This window comes from Pseudophryne corroboree, chromosome 3, assembly GCF_028390025.1.
Source record: "Pseudophryne corroboree isolate aPseCor3 chromosome 3, aPseCor3.hap2, whole genome shotgun sequence".
Lineage (NCBI taxonomy): Eukaryota > Metazoa > Chordata > Amphibia > Anura > Myobatrachidae > Pseudophryne > Pseudophryne corroboree.
In genome coordinates, this window is record NC_086446.1 from 509,700,332 (window position 1) to 509,720,556 (window position 20,225).

A 20,225-nucleotide genomic window follows, 5' to 3' on the forward strand; every position below is an offset into this window, starting at 1 on the left:
CTCCAATATGTAAATTTATGGTTAGGAGCTTATTGGCTGGAGCATTATCACCTTGCACTTATCACTGCTTTATCACTTCTGTAGGCTTAATACATATGCCCCATATTTCATCTATAGTGTGAATCAGCTTAAAATGTGGATTTTTAGTCACTCTGCCCACATAATAGAACATAAGTTAAAAAAAACAGCTTTGTTTTGCTTTTGTAATATATAAAGCTGTATTTTTTTAAAATAACAACAGGTAACAGCCAGTTTATCGTACTCTGGCTCCCAGTGATTGGTCCGATGTTATTGCAAACAGACCTACAGTATACTCAATTGTATCTTATTGCCTTTCTTAAGCTGAGTTTGTTAATTTGCCTTGGTTTATTTTTAGGATATGTTTCTTTCAAAATAATTACTATACTTCATTACCTCCTACCAACTCTGACGAGAGGTCCCGTACAGTTTTTACACTGTGTGAATGGCATCTTGCTTGTCTCTTAGCTCCTCAATTAGCCTGTGTCCCTGATAATGGCTGACTGCCCCCACCGTGGCCAACGCCTCTCATTAACCCCACTGCTCAAAAACAAGTGAAGTTCAGCTCAGCGCACATTAGCTGCCTATTATTCTGCTTGAGCAAGATTGATTGGAGGACAAATCACCACAAATAAACCATGTAATTAGATTAGGCCTCATTATTGTTTTCAGGTCTCCCCCCTCCCCTCCTCGCTGGGAGGTTCTGGTTTTCAGAGAGTAGAAAAACTATTACTATGCTGCAATAAAAGACCATAGTTATTAGCGATATTCATTTGGTGTTCTTTATACTAAAAATAAATATGTGCAATAGAAATCAGAGCTGGTAAATGACTTTAGCCATGATTAATGTGGCCACTTAATCCATTTGATTTTCTGGTCTAATCATTAGAAAATATTTAACAATGTTTCCACACAATGATATGGAATGCGGTTAGCATACTGCTCGCTGGGATCCCTGCTGTCACAAAACTGATGCAGAGATCCCGACGAGGGCACCATACCGCCATCGGTATACCGGCAAGGTAGGTGATTCCCCCCTCTATGGGTGTCCACGACAACCATGGAGGGAGAATAGAACCTGTTCGTGAGCATACGTCGCCACCGAGTCCGCATGGGGCTTTGTTGCACTCGCCCCCCTGCCGGCATTCCATCGCTCGGGGTGCCGATGTCGGTATACTGACAATCGGCATCCTGTGCAGCGGGATATCATACCGAACCCAATGATACATATATCAGTGCTCTTTTTTTGCCCAGCTATGCTCCTAACAATACATAAATACTGTATCTCCCAACTATCCATCTTTTGCAGGGACAGAGAGACAGTCTGCTCTGGACCTAACTCTCTTTACCCATCCTTTATTAGAAATGGTTCCTATTTAGGGTTTGTTATGTGCATCTATAAATTCTCTATTGTCTCCAATAAATACCTGCCCAGCCTTTAAAAACAATAATCCAGTATGTGTTATAACGAGATTTATTACTTGTGGTGTCTGAGGATTTACATAAAACCTATGAGTCTGCTGAGGTGATTGTTTGGGCCTTTTGATGCAAGTGGAGGTGCATCCCTGCAAACAATTCTTACATTGTCTGTTTTCACACACCGTACATTATATCAGGTATGTGTCAGCGCCGTAACTACGTGTGTGCCAGGTGTGCCAGTGCAGTCGACCTGAGGGCGCAACGGCCAGCGACTTGTAATGAGTCAAATTGCCTCATTACAAGCCGCCTCTGCTGTGTGCGCCATGCTGGAGAAGCCAGGGACAGGGGAGGAGAGTACCAGCGCCGGAGAAGGAGGAGGAGAGAGGGGGACTGGAGCCGCAGCAGCGCTATGTAATTGGTAGTGGCGCCGCTGCAGCAGTCCCCTCTCCTTCCGCATTGGCTGCTCGGTGCTGCTATGAATGCTGGGATGCGCTTCCCTCATCCCAATTACATAGCGCTGCTGCGGCTCCAGTCCCCCTCCCCCCTCCTCCTTCTCCCCTGCCCGGGATCTGCCAGCACCGAGGAGCCTGACTGCCAGCGGGGAGAGATGGTAAGTATCTATCTCTCTATCTATTCTGTCTGCCGCAATGTGTAAAAATGGGGACTGGCTGCCGTAATGTGTAAAAAGGGGAACTGGCTGCCGTAATGTGGAAAAAGGGGGACGCTGTCTGACGTAATGTGGAAATAGGGGGACGCTGTCTGACGTAATGTGGAAAAAGGGGGACGCTGTCTTCCGTAATGTGGAAAAAGGGGGACGCTGTCTTCCGTAATGTGGAAAAAGGGGGACGCTGTCTTCCGTAATGTGGAAAAAAGGGGACGCTGTCTGCCGTAATGTGGAAAAGGGGGGACTGTCTGCCGTAATGTGTAAAAGGGGCTCTACCTGGTGTAGTGGCGCTACTGTGCAGCGTAATTTGAATAATGGAGACTACTGTGCACCCTAGTATGAAGTGTTATTATTTTGTGGCCCCATGAAGCCATGCCCCTATATATTTTTCACACGCCGTAGGCGCGCACTGCCCCTATCTTGCATAGGGTGGGCGCCAATGCAGTTTCTTGCACACAGCGCTAAAATGCCTAGTTACGGCACTGGTATGTGTATACAGTGTGTCACATTTGTCTTTAACTCTCATTTTGGCATTTAATGAGTAGTTGAAAATGGAAGTCATAAATAGTACTATGCTTTTTTATTTATTGGTATAAATAAAGTTAGGGAAAAAAACAAAAACAACTTTTTTCATAAATCCAGACTTGTGCAGTTATGCCACTGAATCCTGGCCCATAGTCTCAAAATAGAAATAAATGACTTTTCTAATCCCATTATTCAGCATTTTGACACAATGGATTTCATCATGTAATTTATGAGTTAAAATGACAAATAATTTAGTTCAAACTTTAAAGGTAATTTATCGGGAAAGTAAAAGTTTTGGGATCCTGCTTTACACAGTACTCCCTAAAAAATCTGTCAAGATTTATTTTTATTTTTTTCCAAAGACAATCCATTGGGAAGATGAGGGCAAAACATGACTTTCCACTTAATATAAATTGCAGCACTTCCTACAAATCTGTATTTTTTGGGGGCAAAATATTTGGCACCAAATGTATTTAATGCCACCTTTTAGATCACAGGCCTTTGTACCCTGCAGGGTAGAGCAGGGGTGGATTGGGATGGAAAACCAGCCCGGGAAATTTACGGAAGCAGCCCTAATGGGGGTGCAGTCTGATGAGGGGGTGGGGTCTATTGAGGGGGGTGGAATCCCTCCTTATACGGCCTGATTGTAAGTAAATGCGGCCTTCCTTGCGTCTTTTGCTGCAGACAAGGGGCGGATTGGGAACTAAAAGTGGCCCTGTAAAATTTAGTAGAAGTGGCCTGACATGGGCAACACAAAAGGTATAACATAGCGTGTAGCCATGGCAGCATCACTGGATGGCAGAGTTGCTGTACTGTAGAGATGGAATAACACAATGAATGGGGACAATGCAGTGTACTGAGTGCCTAATTCAGATCTGATTGCTGGGCTGCGTTATTTGCTGCCCTGCGATTAGATAGTCGCCGTCTAAAGGTGGAGGGGAAAAGGCTGTGCAAGTGTGCGCTTCATTAGCAGAGCTGCACAAACATTAGCTTGTGCAGTCTCTGCTCAGCTCAGGACTTTTCAGCCGCTGTGATGTGATACTGCTGATTGGGGCTGGAGCTGACGTCTGACACCCTCCCTCACAACGCCTGATCCCGCCAGTGTTTTTCCGGACACTCCTGAAAAATGGTCAGTTGCCACCCACAAACGGCCTCTTCCTGTCAATCTACTTGCGAACGCCCGTGCGTTCAGATTTTTCCCACTATTCTGTCGCTAGGCACCGATGCCCTGTGCTTTTGTGCAACGCGCCGGCACATTGCAGCTCACACGCATGCGCAGTTCATTCCTGATCGCACACTGTGTGAAAACGCACAGCAGCGATCCGATCTGAATTACCTCCTCAGTGTGGTGGACTGCCTGTTGTGGGGAGTGGGGCCACATGACAACACACAAAACAGGCCCCACACATGTCAGCCTACCAGGAATCTTCCTGGTGAGCCTTATGGTCAATCCGCCCCTGGGGTTGCCTAACACTTCTGTGGTAGGAAGAATCTACTCATTACTGCAGGGATGGGGAACCTTCGGTCCTCCAGCTGTTGTTGAACTACACATACCAGCATGCCTTGCTACAGTTTTGCTATTTGGCCAGGCTAAAACTGTTGCAAGGCATGCTGGGATGTGTAGTTCAACAGCAGCTGGAGGGCCGAAGGTTTCCCATCCCTGCATTACTACTTTGTGTTGATTGTCAAATGTACAATCCTAGTGGCCATTATCCAATAACATTTTATGCAAAGCTCTTGATAATGGAACACTGATGACTGACTGAGTTATTATTTGTCTTATTGTTGGTTCTATCTACTATTGACAAATAAACATTTCTGGGGATAAATATACTTCTACGGACTGTTTAGAACTATGGAGACAGATTTTTTTTTTTTATGGAAGACATCCACTTGAGCAAAGCCGCAGGCAAACGCTAGTGTGTGTGTGTGTGTGCGCGCGCGTGTGAGTGTGTGTGTGTGTGTGTGTGTGTGTGTGTGTGTGTATATATATATATATATATATATATATATATATATATATCATAAGTCAAAACTTGTATGATTAATTTGCTGACTCAAAAGCCTTAGAATACAGGAGCTAATTAAAGTAGAAAGGAATTTGGGACCATGACATAACTTGCAATCCAAATTAACAGACTGACTGATACATATCCCAACAATGTGTTAGGGAGAATGTAATGAGGGATTCCACCATCCAAAGAATAATCCATTGTTCTTTTTATAAATGGCTGTACAGAGTACCCTGAACAAAGATGCTAATGGATGGACAGTTCAGTGTCTTCCACCTCCGGTGGTCTCTTTCACCTACTGCCTAACCCCCGTGAGACCTTTGGACTATCCTATTGTCAGACACAGCCATTGTTAAATTGTGGAATTCAGAACTGACTGCATTAGACAGGAAGAACCATTATAAAGACTAGCTCTCTTTGTATAGGAATGTGTATGGCGCAGTGATTGTATAGAATTCATACATTTATGTGCACGATGGTGCAAGAATCACTGAGACACAAATCAATGCTATCCTTGTAAAAAGTAAAGCAATACAATTGGAGGATTATTATTATTGTTCATTTGCAGTGTGGCTCATTGCTCCACAGCACCCGACAGTGGGAAAAGAAGAGCGCATGAATAAAACAGGGACATACGAGGTACACATAATAAAAGGGTAGGGAGGTAAACGTTAATAAGAACGTGGGATTACACATTAAGATCTAAAGACTGGGTTAGAGTCTGCACAGCGGTGCTAGGGAATTCTATAGAAGTAAAGAGACACAGAATAAGTTATGTAGGCGAGAGTGAGTGATGGTCATCGAAGAGGAGGTGAGGCACATGTCAAAGGTAGATCTTAACAGGTGTCAGAGATAGTACTTTGAGATGAGGTGTATGAAGGGGTGTGAGCTGAGGGGGCTTCAAAGGTGATAGCAAGTCATATAAATTCAATACTGGAGGAAGTGTGGGGATAATGAAGAGATTTGCAGTCGTGTGGAAGATGCAGAACTGCAAGAGGGAAAGACCAGTACTTTTTATGGCCAGGACCATTAGCGTTTGCAGCAAGTCCAGATTATGATGAAGGTACCTACCCTGGGCCACCCCTCACATAGGCAGGTACGCCTCTCACGCCTCCCCCTGAATAAACTTTCCTGCAGCGCTGACTCTGCAGTGGCCCAACCCATCTCTCTTCCACTCTCCTTTTACCTCATTCCAACGGCATAGTGTGTACTGAACATGAAAACATGAGACAGCAGCTGTGATGCACAGAGGTGCCTCTGCTCTTTTCCTCTCTACAGTCTGTCTCACTTTCCCATTCATGCTTCTGCCCCTCCCTATCTGTACCTCTGTCCCTCTCCCCATGTGTGTACTCAGTGTGGGACTGGGGAAGAAGGGCCCACCGCGGAATGCACCAACAGGGGCCCATCGGGTGTGGCCAGCCTCCACAGAATCTTCAAATACACCATAGCCCTGTGTAGTATAATGTAACATTATACTGCACAGGACTATGGATCAAGACTGTGCACTATGAACAGGTTCTAGGCTGTACACTGTTCCTAAGAGGAGGGGGTGGGCTATCCGATAGTGGGGCCAACCGGGAGTTTTCCCTGTGGGCCAGTCCAACCCTGTGTGTACCTCTGCCCTCATCCCATATCTGTGCCTTTGCCCCTCCTCATCTATACCTCTGTCCCCTCATCTATACCTCCGTCCCCTCCGCTATGCCTTTACCACTCCCTATATGTACATCTACTCCTCTCTCCATATCTATGCTCTACCGCCTCCCTATCTGTGCCTCTTCTTCACTGGGAGAATGAGTTTAGTTGTGGAAATACATTAGAATGAGAGTAAATATTTAAAATGGTAGGAAATAAGTGAGATAGACAATAATGTTTTCAAAGAACTACAAAATTACCTGGGTTGTGACAGAAAACAAACAAAAAACACAATGGTGGAGCACAGAAAATAGATGGGTCTTGTGGACCTTAAAGAAAGAGGAGACAACGGAGTTAGCCTACCTTGTCTGTTTCTTGATTTGGGAGTATGTGAATGAGGAAGAGATCCCTATAGGAGAGAGCTGCAGGGAATGTGTTGTCAGAGGAAGCATACCTCATTTCTGTAATGGCAAGGAGACTGAGGGATTTTGAAGAGGACACATCATGTATGGATGCAAATGTGTTATAAACAGATCTCATGTTGTTCAACAGTGCACAAGAAAATAGGACAGACAGTGGAAAGTTGTGGATAAAGCTGAAGGATTGGAAGTATGATGTCTCCAGTTTGTTAATGATTGTGTAGGCCGGTGATTGAAGTACAGTAGGTGCAAAAAAAACCCAGTACAGTCCAGACTAGCATGGAGAGAAGCTGAAAGGGAAAAGTGATGAAGGAGGAGGGACAAATAGGATGCAGGAGAAAAGAAAGCGTTTTGATGAATGTAAGACTATAGTTATATCAAAAATATGCTGTTATTTTGGAAAAATAGTAACAACTGGTAGAAGATACAGAGTAGCAGTAAATACAACAACTAGGATGGAGGAGGCAAGGCTTAACCAAAATAACTAGTGATCATTGATCCCAATACTAAAGATATAACATTAAATGTAGAATATGAACCTGAAATAGGGCTACCAACAACTGGATGTCTTTTCTCTCTTTTTTGTTTTTGTTTAACACAATGGGCCTTATTTAGAGTCAGGTGTAAATCCAGCTGGAAGGTGTCATTTTAAATGTAAAATCCTGGGACAGATGGCATTCCAACTCAACTCTAAATCACAGTGTAAAAATAAACTGCCCAGCATTTCTGTACAATGTGCACATGCAGCCAATATTTTCCTTTTCTTCAAGAACCAGTTGCACTTACATCCATCCCTTGCACCACACCGTGGTGCATCCAAGTTCACATATTTTGGCTTGATTTCCTCCTAACTATGAATTAAGACCCATATTTTTATTGGTGGTGCCTCATTCCACTACATAATATATTCACAGAATGCGTTAAATAAAGTGCAACTCTTGTCTAAACAAGACTTGCTTATATTCCCACTACTTATAGCTGCATCTTTCCTATACCTATTTCTTTATGTGATATCCTCTTATTTGTAATATTAGTAAAACACCTTCCTTGTAGCTAGTTTGTAAAATTGTATTAAAAAGCATGTCACTTACCCAGAATGTGGCATCCATTTTTTTGCTTTAACAAAATACAGGCTTGTATGGTTTTACTAGGAACAAAGTGCCTCTTACAGTGATGGAACTTGTGAGTGTTGGGTCCAGGTGCCAAAATGCTTCTAATCCCCATGCAGAGTGCATAAAATTCACATGGTAGTACACCACAGACTGTTAAACAATACAGACAGCATCCCAGTTTCTAATAGTAATCATTACCCCATCAATCAAATAATATCTGTCCCTTCATAATAATCTATGTCCCCATTAACCACTTAACTGGCTAACATTATAAAAAAAAAAAAAAGGCTCAGAAGTTGAGGTGTTTTATTAGGATTGAATTAGGTCATAAACATCTATTTAAAACTTATCCAACACAAATGTAAAAATTTTTTTAAAATACATGTTTGTTTTTTTAATTGCAACACAGTGTGCCATAAAATAGACATTTTTAATGGTATCCTGTAGTTTTAGCTATGGTGTGGCAATTGAGCTCGCCTTCGATTGCAAAACCACTTGCCATAGTTCAGTTCATCGATGGTTTATACATCATAGTGAGTGCCCAGACCTAGTATACTGTATAATATATCGGATTCATCCCTAACTGGAGGCCCCTTATCAATAGTTTTGGTTGCTACAGGATTGGCACAATGAAAACCTATACTTTTTCACAACTCTGAATAAAGGTTTAATGACATATTCAAGTTACTGATATAACAACTAAACTATATTATTTCATGATTGGGACACACTTGAGGGAACTGAGGCTGTGCTGTGTTTATATTTCCCCAGCGGCTGCTCTTCTTTGCTGCCGTAGGGTATACAGTGGTAGCGGGTGAGGTGCGGTGAGGTAAATGGCTGGAGAGGCAATGGCTAGTATCAGCCAGACTAAAACACACACATATACTGTATAACAGATAGTTCATGTAAGTATTATACAAAGTTGCAGCAGAAGGTAAACTTTGTTACCTTATATATGTTTTGACTTTAAACAGGATTACAATAATATAAATATACTATAAGTTATATATATCTTCTTTGTATTAATTATTCTAATCACTTTTATAATAAAGAAATCTGGAGTGTACTGGAGTATGACAGGCGAGCCTCTGCCTACTCTCACTGCTGGTGTAGCGCAGTACTGTATTAACATCAATGGTGGGTGGTGCTGCTGGCCACAGTGATCGGGACACACTGGGAGAGAAGTCGTGGCTACCGCAAGCAGTGGCTGCTCTTTTTACATTGGAGTCTTGGCTGCTTTGAGGCCGCTGAGTGGGGGTGCAGCCTGATCACTGTGGCCAGCAGTGATCACAACACAATGGGCGTAGAGTTGTGGATGCAGATTGGTCGGGAGTTTCCCTTGAGATTGGTGGCTACTGGATGATTATCTTCAGGCAGCAACCCAGACGTTACTCATCATTTGCGACCATGTTAGGGAAATCCCAGCCTGGTGTGGTCGCAAATGTTGCAACCACTTCAGGCAAGTGGTTAATTATTAATAATCTGTACCTTCTTTAAACTCACCAGGTTTGATGTCAGCAGCACTGCTCAGAGGCTCCACCTAAGCCTGCTGGCAGAGGGTGACGGTCTGACACAATGGTGATGGGGAGAGGCAGAGGATGACAGACAGAAAATGATGAGGAGAGGCAGAGGGTGACTGGGAGTGGCAGAGGGAGATTGCTAAAGGTGACCTGCCATCCAGGTGGCACTAGGTCACCAATCAGAGGACAGAAGAGGCCATCCCCTCCCATCTGTGGCACTCAAAATCTCCAGCAGGCAGCACATGAGCAGCAGCACAGACCATCCAGGATTACTGACAGTCTGAACTTTTCAAGGAAATCCCGGAAGGGTAGCAGCCGCTGATAGCCCTCAGTGTGACAGCTGCTGTTGCTGCAGATCATAAATAATGATGATCCGATCAATACGGTACACTGTATTTTTATAACCTAACACCATGCGAGCAGGGCCTTCCTACCTCTATGTCTGTCTGTTTTTACCCATTCTATTACTGTTGTTCTAATTGTAATGCGCAACGGAATATGCTGCACTATATAAGAAACTGTTAATAAATAAATGAAGTAGATGACTGTGTAAGCGTGGGGAAAGTTGCAAGGACATGATGAGGGTGGCTTATGAGAGGAGCGGGCACTCTCCTCGCTGTACATTCTGGCTACTGTGCATGCTCAGGTCTCAGGGGGAATGGTCACATGTCATTTCCCCAGTTACAGTATTTCTGCTGATCTGTAGCACTGCTCGACAGGACTATGGCGAGGTAAGTATGACTATTCAGGTACATGGTGTGCAGTGTTAGGACTACTGGGCCCAGGGCTTGTGTGCGCGGCACACCCTGCACCCATAACAGATATGCCAATGGGGGTGGGAAGGTAGTAGGTAAGGTCTGACCAGGTCTTATTTGATAAAGTGATAGGTTTACAAAAGCCGCCCATGTCTGTATCAGGAGAAAGGATGGACACTGTAATAAGATGTTTACATGAAGTTCTGCTAGACTCCGTGGGACATGGTTTGCACTGCATGGCACGCCACACACAGAACCTTACACTGAGCACATTCTCAGGCACTTACACACAGCTTCAGCCCTGCACGCAGCGAGTAATTGAATGTAATGAAATGCAAACGGAGAGAGAGAGAATTACTAATACTCATTGGAATCCTAAAGCCTCTGCCAAGAAAAGAGCTGTTCAAAAACCAGCTCTGCACTCTATACTGGATGAGGAGGCAGCCCCCGGCATGACGGGACACTGAGCCTGATTTAGAGGTGGATGTAATCTTGATTGCAGACGCAGTGGAGTGATGTTTTGCTACTTCATATGCGCCAAAGCCACAATGCGCACGTGCATCGATGGATTAGCATCTGCATACACACACAGAGGATTTATGTGCAGAGTGAGTGACAGGTAATGGGGGTTGCTGGCGAAACGCAGGTGTGTCGGGACCGTTTTCTGGGTGTGCTGTGAATTCGTATGAAGCTGCCAAGGCCCAGGCATCATAACTGAGATGCTCATCCTGAGACAGAATAGGGTGATTCAAAGGTTTCATGGGGCGACTAATGTTTCTGCTTTTGTACGTATGCAGCGGATGTGAGACGCCGGCAGTGGCCGTCTCTATACACAAGACGGCGTCTGAGTCATTAGCACATTTTCACAAGTCCACTGCGTCCAAAAGAGGGATAAAAATAATATTTTTAGTGATAGACACGCCTGCAAATCAACCAGTAACACTAACACAACATTAACCACAGGACAAACTGTTAAACAGTATAGAAGAAAGGAAAAAGCCTCAGATAGGGACGCACCCATTACAGAGAGAAAAGCAGGGACATCCCAAAGAGTACAATATTCAAGCTGAAGAGAAAATGGTCATGCTATAGATAATCTATCTAATAAAATCAAGCGCTGATAAGTGAAACACAGATGAGGTGAGGGGAAGGGAGAAATGGAGTAGATCTAGAGAAACAGGGGAGTGAAAGCGCGAGAGGAAATAAAACCATGCAGTGTTGGATACAACCAGGGGCGTCAGAACGTTTTTAGGTTGGGGGGGGCAAGATATAATCTCAATTTGGCGCCCCTAAATTGCTGAATCGCTAAAGGCCAGATCAACACTAAATTCCCACAACCAGAAAAGCATACTATTGTTTTGGCTTCCTCATGTACAGATGTAGCCACACTCATCATCACGACATGGATGGCGTGCCTAGTGTGCCCGCATCTATGGCGTGCACTCCATAGGCTTCAATGGTGCAATCGCCGGCTGCGACTAGTTGCAGCACGGCGTATACTGCAGCTTGTGGCGATGCGTATATCCATGCATATGCATCGCGGCAATGATGAGTATGGCTATAACCGTAATTAGTGACCAGAATGTCTGATTGTATGATGTCACTTCAGCTCTCCCATGTCACTCTAGTTTTCTACCACGTGCCCAATGTAGCAGGGAGAGTATATCAACCACTAACAGTGACCAGTGCAGTGCTGGCGCCGGGGTGACTGATAGTAGTGGCCGTGGGAGTTACAGGGAGGGCGAGGGCAGGGGTGCTGAGGGAGAGTTACAGGGAGGGCGAGGGCAGGGGTGCTGAGGGAGAGTTACAGGGAGGGCGAGGGCAGGGGTGCTGAGGGAGAGTTACAGGGAGGGCGAGGGCAGGGATGCTGAGGGAGAGTTACAGGGAGGGCGAGGGCAGGGGTGCTGAGGGAGAGTTACAGGGAGGGCGAGGGCAGGGATGCTGAGGGAGAGTTACAGGGAGGGCGAGGGCAGGGGTGCTGAGGGAGAGTTTCAGGGAGGGCGAGGGCAGGGGTGCTGAGGGAGAGTTACAGGGAGGGCGAGGGCAGGGGTGCTGAGGGAAAGTTACAGGGAGGGCGAGGGCAGGGGTGCTGAGGGAGAGTTACAGGGAGGGCGAAAGCAGGGGTGCTGAGGGAGAGTTTCAGGGAGGGCGAGGGCAGGGGTGCTGAGGGAGAGTTACAGGGAGGGCGAGGGCAGGGGTGCTGAGGGAGAGTTACAGGGAGGGCGAGGGCAGGGGTGCTGAGGGAGAGTTACAGGGAGGGCGAGGGCAGGGATGCTGAGGGAGAGTTACAGGGATGCTGAGGGAGAGTTACAGGGAGGGCGAGGGCAGGGGTGCTGAGGGAGAGTTTCAGGGAGGGCGAGGGCAGGGGTGCTGAGGGAGAGTTACAGGGAGGGCGAGGGCAGGGATGCTGAGGGAGAGTTACAGCGAGGGCAGGGGTGCTGAGGGAGAGTTACAGGGAGGGCGAGGGCAGGGGTGCTGAGGGAGAGTTACAGGGAGGGCGAGGGCAGGGGTGCTGAGGGAGAGTTACAGGGAGGGCGAGGGCAGGGGTGCTGAGGGAGAGTTTCAGGGAGGGCGAGGGCAGGGGTGCTGAGGGAGAGTTACAGGGAGGGCGAGGGCAGGGATGCTGAGGGAGAGTTACAGGGAGGGCGAGGGCAGGGGTGCTGAGGGAGAGTTACAGGGAGGGCGAGGGCAGGGGTGCTGAGGGAGAGTTTCAGGGAGGGCGAGGGCAGGGGTGCTGAGGGAGAGTTACAGGGAGGGCGAGGGCAGGGGTGCTGAGGGAGAGTTACAGGGAGGGCGAGGGCAGGGGTGCTGAGGGAGAGTTACAGGGAGGGCGAGGACATGGGATGCTTAACTGCTGTGGCAACCCCCCCAATGACTAATTAAGAAATTGGAATTTTCCAAACACCTTAATTAGTCTTTAATTACTCACCTTCCGCAGCACTGCCTCTCCTGCAGATCTCCTCTTCTTCTCACAAAGCGATCTTCCAGGGACCTGCCAGGCACAGGACAGGTACGTACTACCCCTGCACCCCCTCCACGCACACTACACTGCAGCCACTACCCTGAACCTCCCTCCGCCCCCCATACCCCCCATAATTGGCACTAGTAAAGGGACAAATATGCGCGCGCCGCCAAAAAGGGGGCGTGGCTTTGTTGAAATGGACGTGGCTTCGCATAAAGGGGCGTGGCATTGCAGGAAAAGACTACCTTATACCCCAGTTTTGCAACCTGCACGCCCAGACGTTAGACACCACAGGAAAGAAAAATAATCCTGATTCATGCCCCTTACATTATTTGCCATTTTTCCTCCTTATAGTAATGCCCAGTATACATTATGCCACATACTGCAATGGCCCTTAGACATTATGCTACACACAATAATGCAAATGACACAATATGCACACACTGTAATGCCCCCGACACATTATACCACACACCGTAATGCCTGTGACACATTATGACAGGAATCGCAATGCCCGTTATACATTATGCTACACACTGCAATGCCCGATACATTATAGCACATACAATGCCTGTGACACATTGACACACACCGCAATGACCCTGAGACATTATACCACATACCACAATGCCCGTGATATAGTATACAACACACCGTAATGCCTGACACATTATGACACACACCGCAATGTCCGTGATACATTATGCCACACACTGCAATGACCCTGAGACATTATACCACATATCACAATGCCCGTGATATAGTATACCATACACCGCAATGCCCGTTATACATTATGCCACACCGTAATGCCTGTGACACATTATGACAGGAATCGCAATGCCCGTTATACATTATGCTACACACTGCAATGCCCCTGATACATTATAGCACATACAATGTCTGTGACACAGTATGACACATACCGCAATGATCCTGAGACATTATACCACATACCACAATGCCCGTGATATAGTATACAACACACCGTAATGCCTGACACATTATGACACACACCGCAATGTCCGTGATACATTATGCCACACACCGTAATGCCCATTACACATTAAGTTCTACAGTAAGGCTTCTAATTACTTTTAAATTACCTGCTCGTTGCCAGGGGTTTCATGCTCTTGGTTCCATGCACGGTGCCAGGGATTTTCATGCTCAGGGTGTTATGCTCGTTGCCAGGGGTTTCATGCACTGGGTATCATGCTCGTTGCTAGGGGGTAGTGCTTGTTGCTAGGGCCGTGCTCCCAGTGCCACATATGCCCCCAGTGCCAGATATTCCCCCACAGTGCCAGGTATATGCCCCCAGTGCCAAATATACCCCCCACCCAGTGCCACATATGCCCCCAGTGCCAGATATTCCCCCACAGTGCCAGGTATATGCCCCCCAGTGCCAGATATTCCCCCACAGTGCCAGGTACATGCCCCCAGTGCCAAATATATGCCCCCCAGTGCCAGATATTCCCCCACAGTGCCAGGTACATGCCCCCAGTGCCAAATATACCCCCCCCCCCAGTGCCACATATGCCCCCAGTGCCAGATATTCCCCCACAGTGCCAGGTATATGCCCCTAGTGCCAGATATTCCCCCACAGTGCCACTGCCACATATGCCCCCTCAGTGCCTGCTCCCCCCAGTGCCAGATATTCCCCCACAGTGCCAGGTATATGCCCCCAGTCTTTCACCTGACCGCACATCACTCCTCCGCTCCTCCTGGACATGATCGGCGCCTCTCTATGTTTGGGGGGGGGCGAGCTGCCCCCTTGCCCCCCCAGTTCCGACGCCTCTGGATACAACCAATATTTATGGCATAAGTAGGTGGTTATGGGTAAGTTCGACAGTTTGCATAAGCAAAAATATTGTAGTTTTTCAGATGTGGTTGGAGTTGCTGCGTAAAGTAGCAAAGTACCAATTGTCTGTACTTTGCACATGTGCAGGACCTGTTCTGTGCATGTGGGAATGAGTTCTGCGATGTGACAGATGCAGGATGGCATCTGACTGTGATTGACAGCCTTCTGTTTGGTGGTGGGGAGGGGCAGCAACAGCATCCATTTTTTCAAACGGGGGGGGGGGGGAATGTAGATTTCCTGCCCTCTAGATAGCAGCTGCCGGCTTGCACGAGACGGACAATGTTGCTAGGGAAGATCTGATACTGCTTCCTTGGACGCAGTTTGGATCAGTAATGTAGTAAGAGGAGTGACACCTCCTGCTGCACTACCATTCTAGAGCTATCGCTGCTGCTTTTATGTAAGCAGCAGCGATAGCAACTCCAACCACATCTGAATGACCCTCGTCACTGGTGTACCTATAATGGGTGCAGTGTGTGCGGTGCACACAGGCCCCTGGGTTCAGAGGGGGCCCACACCGCACCCATTTCTTCTATATACTTACCTTTCTGGTGTCCATGCGTGGGCCCCCTCCTCTCACATCACCGCAGCCGGCAGCAGCGCCATTAGCGCTCTGTCTGACACTAGAGACTCTGGCACAGTGCCAGAGTCTACAGCGCATGCACAGGTCTCCGAAAAAATGGCCGCCGCGAGAGGAGGGGGCCCACACCCGGAGACTGCACGCGGGTCCCCTCCTGTCTAGCTACACCCCTGATCCTCATAGTACTACTGGTTGGTACAGATCACTTGTATGGGGCCTAGGACTAAGCTATGATCCGCACACTGTGACACTGAAAGTATTTTACAGTGTTTGCACTAAGCCTTAAAGAACTGTAATTGTGTGACCAATATAACTGGGATGGACAGTCTGATAATGGTGCATTGCCACTTGTTGCCCCATCCAAACATGAAAATAGGACAGGGAATTGTATTCACCATAATAACTAGGATTCCATTGCTCTTTTCGGGTACATGATAAGAAGTACTCAAAATACAGGCCACACCCACTTTTAGTTAACGCATACCTCCCAACTTCTTCTATCCTGGAGGAGGGACATTTACGCGTGTCGGATATTAGGGTGTGGCCTCGCGGCAAATGTCGCGCTCATAAGCCACGCCCCCTGTTTTCGTCACTATGGGTGCATGGCCAGCGCTCTGTGACCTGCTGGCTTGCCCCCTGTCCCTCTCTGCCGGCGCATGCGTACAGCATCTATCATTGCTGCTCTGCTCAGAGCTGAGAGTGACGAGGGGGATCTCCCAACTGCCCACACCGTCGGACACTGTGGCCCATGGATGGGACGGTATGGTTAACGTCATACAGTTTCAAACCAATCTTTGGCTGAACACATAGTTGAATGCTATGGAAGCAGAGGACTGATCGGGAATACACTTTATTATAATTGCAAGTTTGCAACACATTTGTGATGTATGGAATTTTAGACCTCTACTGCAACTTATGAAGATATTAGATGTCATGGATGACTTTCCTAAACATAAAAAGGCAAAAAGCCGCATCGTATGAAACATACAGTAGTCTAAAATTGAAGTAGGGAAACAGAATAATATTGTAACAATTAAAAGATGGGACACTCGATGGGCTGTATTTATGAACCACCAACTTTTCAGACCTGACGACTGTCGGCGGTTTTATCTGTGAGGTTTAAAAACAGCCATAATGTTAAACGCAGAACATGGCGCTTAAAAATGAGAGTCCAGAAAGACATTGTGACGCTGGATACTAAACCCTCTGAACGTATTTGTTTTCATTCTGAGAGAATACTGACAGCAGTCACAGCTCTCTTACTGACAGCCTCATAGTCTCAGTGGTTAGACATTTAGATAGTTCCACACATTCCCCAATCAAAGAAATGCCTGGGGATGCATCAACATCTGTTTGCAGACTTCACTCTCAGCTGTCCTCCACACTGTGTTCTTTATCTTCTAGAACATGTTTTTATGGATTACAGAGCGCGTATCAGTACCTGTTACTTGACAGTCATTATAAAGAATATGCATTTAATACATGACAGAAAACTGGAACCCTTTAACTTTTCCTTACTGCAGTTTATAGTGATCTCACAGACAATCATCAATTCAATATATTTTCACGTGTTATCAATTTATACTTTACCCATGTTATCAAGGAATGGCTACCTCCACTGCCTCAGTGATCTCACTTTGCGATTTGACTATACACTGTATAGTGTCAGCTATCAAAATGGGCTCAATGTTTCATACATGGGAGTCATTATAGTTAGAAAACCAGATCCTGTTAATCTCAAACGCAAAAAATTAAAAGATTTTTATGCATATTGAGATATTTAGAATTGTGATATTTAATTTTTATAGTTTATATTATGACATTTATGGTAAAGTTTCCAATTACATATCTCCACATGACATAGGAGCACTGAAAACATTCTTATTGCCAAAATAAAAGTGAATTACTATTTGTATTTGTAATGAATGTGATCAATCCCCTGAGATTTCCTAGAATACTGCGTGGCTCTTGGCAGTAAACGAGAAAAATGACTTCACACCACTTTCCTAGACGAGACTCCTAGTACATGATGTGGAGGAGATATGAGATGGAAAGGCAACTGGTGACGTGAGGAGGTTAAGGGTCAAACATAAGATGTGGTAGTACAGCAGGTAAACTGGGTGGGATATGAATTGCTCCTTGGTTGTGTGATGAGCTATACAGGGGCTGTCACACAGAATTCATCCATTGTTTATATTCTGTCCACTATGTGCTACTGGCTGTGACAGAGAGAAATCCATGGAGACATGTTTGTCTCCTACTCACACTGTCAGCTATTGCGCGTGTTTCTCCATGTCAGGAGCATGTAGTGTGAGGGTCTGTTGATCCGCATCAGGCAAGTCTGGACAAGAGCAACAATTCATAACAGGAACACCATACAGTACACTACGTATGGACACAGTGGCTTGTCAGATCCTGATCCATAAGATCAGGGCATCCTATTTAAACCCTGCCCAAGCCCTCATGTTCTGGACTAAGGATCTTGTCCAGAAGGGCCATGCAGACTGGGGGTTCTGGCTATATGTATCTACTAGTGTTATAAGAAATAAGCCATGGTTATCTAGGATTTAATAAGTATCTGAGCGGGAATGAGGATTGACTACAGCAACAGCCTTCTTATGGCAGGAGGTACTGAATGTCCACTGCTACTTTTTATAAGTAATAAATGTACACAGCAAACTCCCAGAAAGGTGCAAACAGCAATTATCCTAGTGGCCAATAAACCAAAACAACACCCTATAAACCACTGCAAATAGCATGGCGGCACTTGCCCCAATCACCGCTGCTGTGAGCAGAGGGCTCTCCTCGCTTTCTAGTTCACGGAAAGCTCCAATTATGTCATTGCACGGTCAGATTTGTATCCCTGATTGTACAGTGCTGAAGATATGAATTTACTATATACAGGATAATAACATTTGATGGTGGGTCTTTCAAACAGGGATGATTAAGGAAAATGCTATAATGATACATACAGTTAAAATGGCCTATGCGGTCTAACTTTCTCCTGGTCAGGGCATTATATATGTTATAACTGCATGCATCCTGAAACCAGTTAATGTCATGATACACAAGGCTACTGGGTCACTAATGCAGGGGCATGGGCAGAACCTACTGTACATGGAGAAAAGGTGCAATAAAGATAAAGTATGGACTGAGTTTTGAGGAATGAGGGTAAAATCAAGGGGTATGGGACTCAGGGTCGACAGCGTTTAGGTCGACACCCATTAGGTCAACACCTATTGGTCGACAATGGATAGATCGACACGACCATTAGGCCATGTTTAAAGGTAGACATTAGTTTTTCATGTTTTTTTGGTGTCGTTTTCTTCGCAAAGTCACCGGGAACCCCGATTAGTGCACCGTGTCCCCTCGCATGGCTCGAGAGCTTCGGGCAATGTGCCTCACGCAGGTTACCGCTCCCAACCGTAGTCCACGTGGATCGTAAAGTATGAAAAAGTAAAAAAAAAAAACAAATGTGAAAAACTAATGTCGACCTTTTTGCATGTCGACCTAATGGTTGTGTCAACATATTTCTAGTGTCAACCTATTCACTGTTGACCCAGAGTCCGGATACCAAAATCAAGTAACGGTGTGTAGCTTATATAAAGCAGGATCAGTGTTATCGCAATTTTCAAGCCGTTATACAGAGCAATATATGTATGGACAGAATTTTGTAATTAAGATAAAAAAAAAATTTCAGTTAAATATTTGTTTGAAAGTTTATTTTTCCATTCCCCACATAGACTGTGAAGGCAGATAAGAACAACTTGGCTCAACTAATCTGCCCACATCAAAATCATTTCATGGCAGTGAAATATCTGGCTGACTTTGCATTTTGCAAATATATGTATAATTATAAGCATGACTGTGCAAATGTCATCACCTAATTCTTTTGTGTCAGGGAAGAGGCCTAAAATACCATAAGCTAAATACATGAATCGTTTTCATTTACAAATCAGTATGTGTATGAGAGGACTAAAAAGAGAAGAACTGAGATTTGAATTTCATATTAGGGAAGTTATAAATTAAAAATGGCCACTGCTCCAAATGGGTCATACACATGAGACTGGATTGGGTCACTTTATTGGTTTCTGTGTTTTATCAAATATTAATAGATTCATTCGGAAAGGGTTCAAAAACATTTTTGCACTGATATCCTGTGGTTTGGAAAATAGTCCATCAAAAACAAAGTATTACATAATATTAAATAAAAGGCTGCTATACAGCTGATCGCCCAGTAAAGTACCCACCTGCGGGTTCCTCTGTGCTGCTGGCTGCTGTAGTGGGAGGAGCCACTGGTATCTCTGTGGGAAGGAGAGCAGGTGGTTGGAAAGGGAAAGAAAAAGATATGAAATATTACTATATTATTTAACAACAGAATGGAAAATGGAAAAGCCAAACATCTGTTGGGCTGGCCTAGACATACATAATTGCACACACTCTTCTATCTAAAGATGAGGGCTACAGAAGGGAGCCAAGAAGATCTATGCGGCTAGTTGCAGGCAGCATTATTCTAAGCAGGTGCACATTACAATATCAGAACAGAGGCAGGTGACAGCATCAATGGTGAAAATATAAAAGATAAAGAACAGACAGTGGAGATCAGACCAGGGTAAGAGTTGTAATGAAACAGAGAAAACCATAGGATGTTAGCATACAGTCCAGTAGAATAGAGAGAGACCTAGTGTACCCTGCTCTTCAGATTTTTTATGAAGGCTTTGGGGGAGATGTACAAAGTAGTGAAAATAGTGG

The 20,225-nt window shown here is 45.6% G+C and overlaps 1 protein-coding gene and 1 long non-coding RNA gene across 8 annotated transcripts in view; one reads left to right on the forward strand and one right to left on the reverse strand.

Moving 5' to 3' along the window:
• The window catches only part of NTN1 (netrin 1), a 475,394-nt gene that overhangs the window by 37,936 nt on the left and 417,233 nt on the right, over positions 1-20,225 (reverse strand). For all 7 annotated transcript variants that reach the window (XM_063961056.1, XM_063961055.1, XM_063961054.1 and 4 more), the window contains one exon: positions 19,724-19,777. In XM_063961056.1, coding sequence (XP_063817126.1) covers positions 19,724-19,777 — 54 coding nt within the window. The remainder of the gene's footprint in view (positions 1-19,723; positions 19,778-20,225) is intronic.
• The window catches only part of LOC135056193 (uncharacterized), a 67,683-nt gene that overhangs the window by 868 nt on the left and 46,590 nt on the right, over positions 1-20,225 (forward strand). The gene's annotated exons all lie outside the window — the stretch shown is intronic.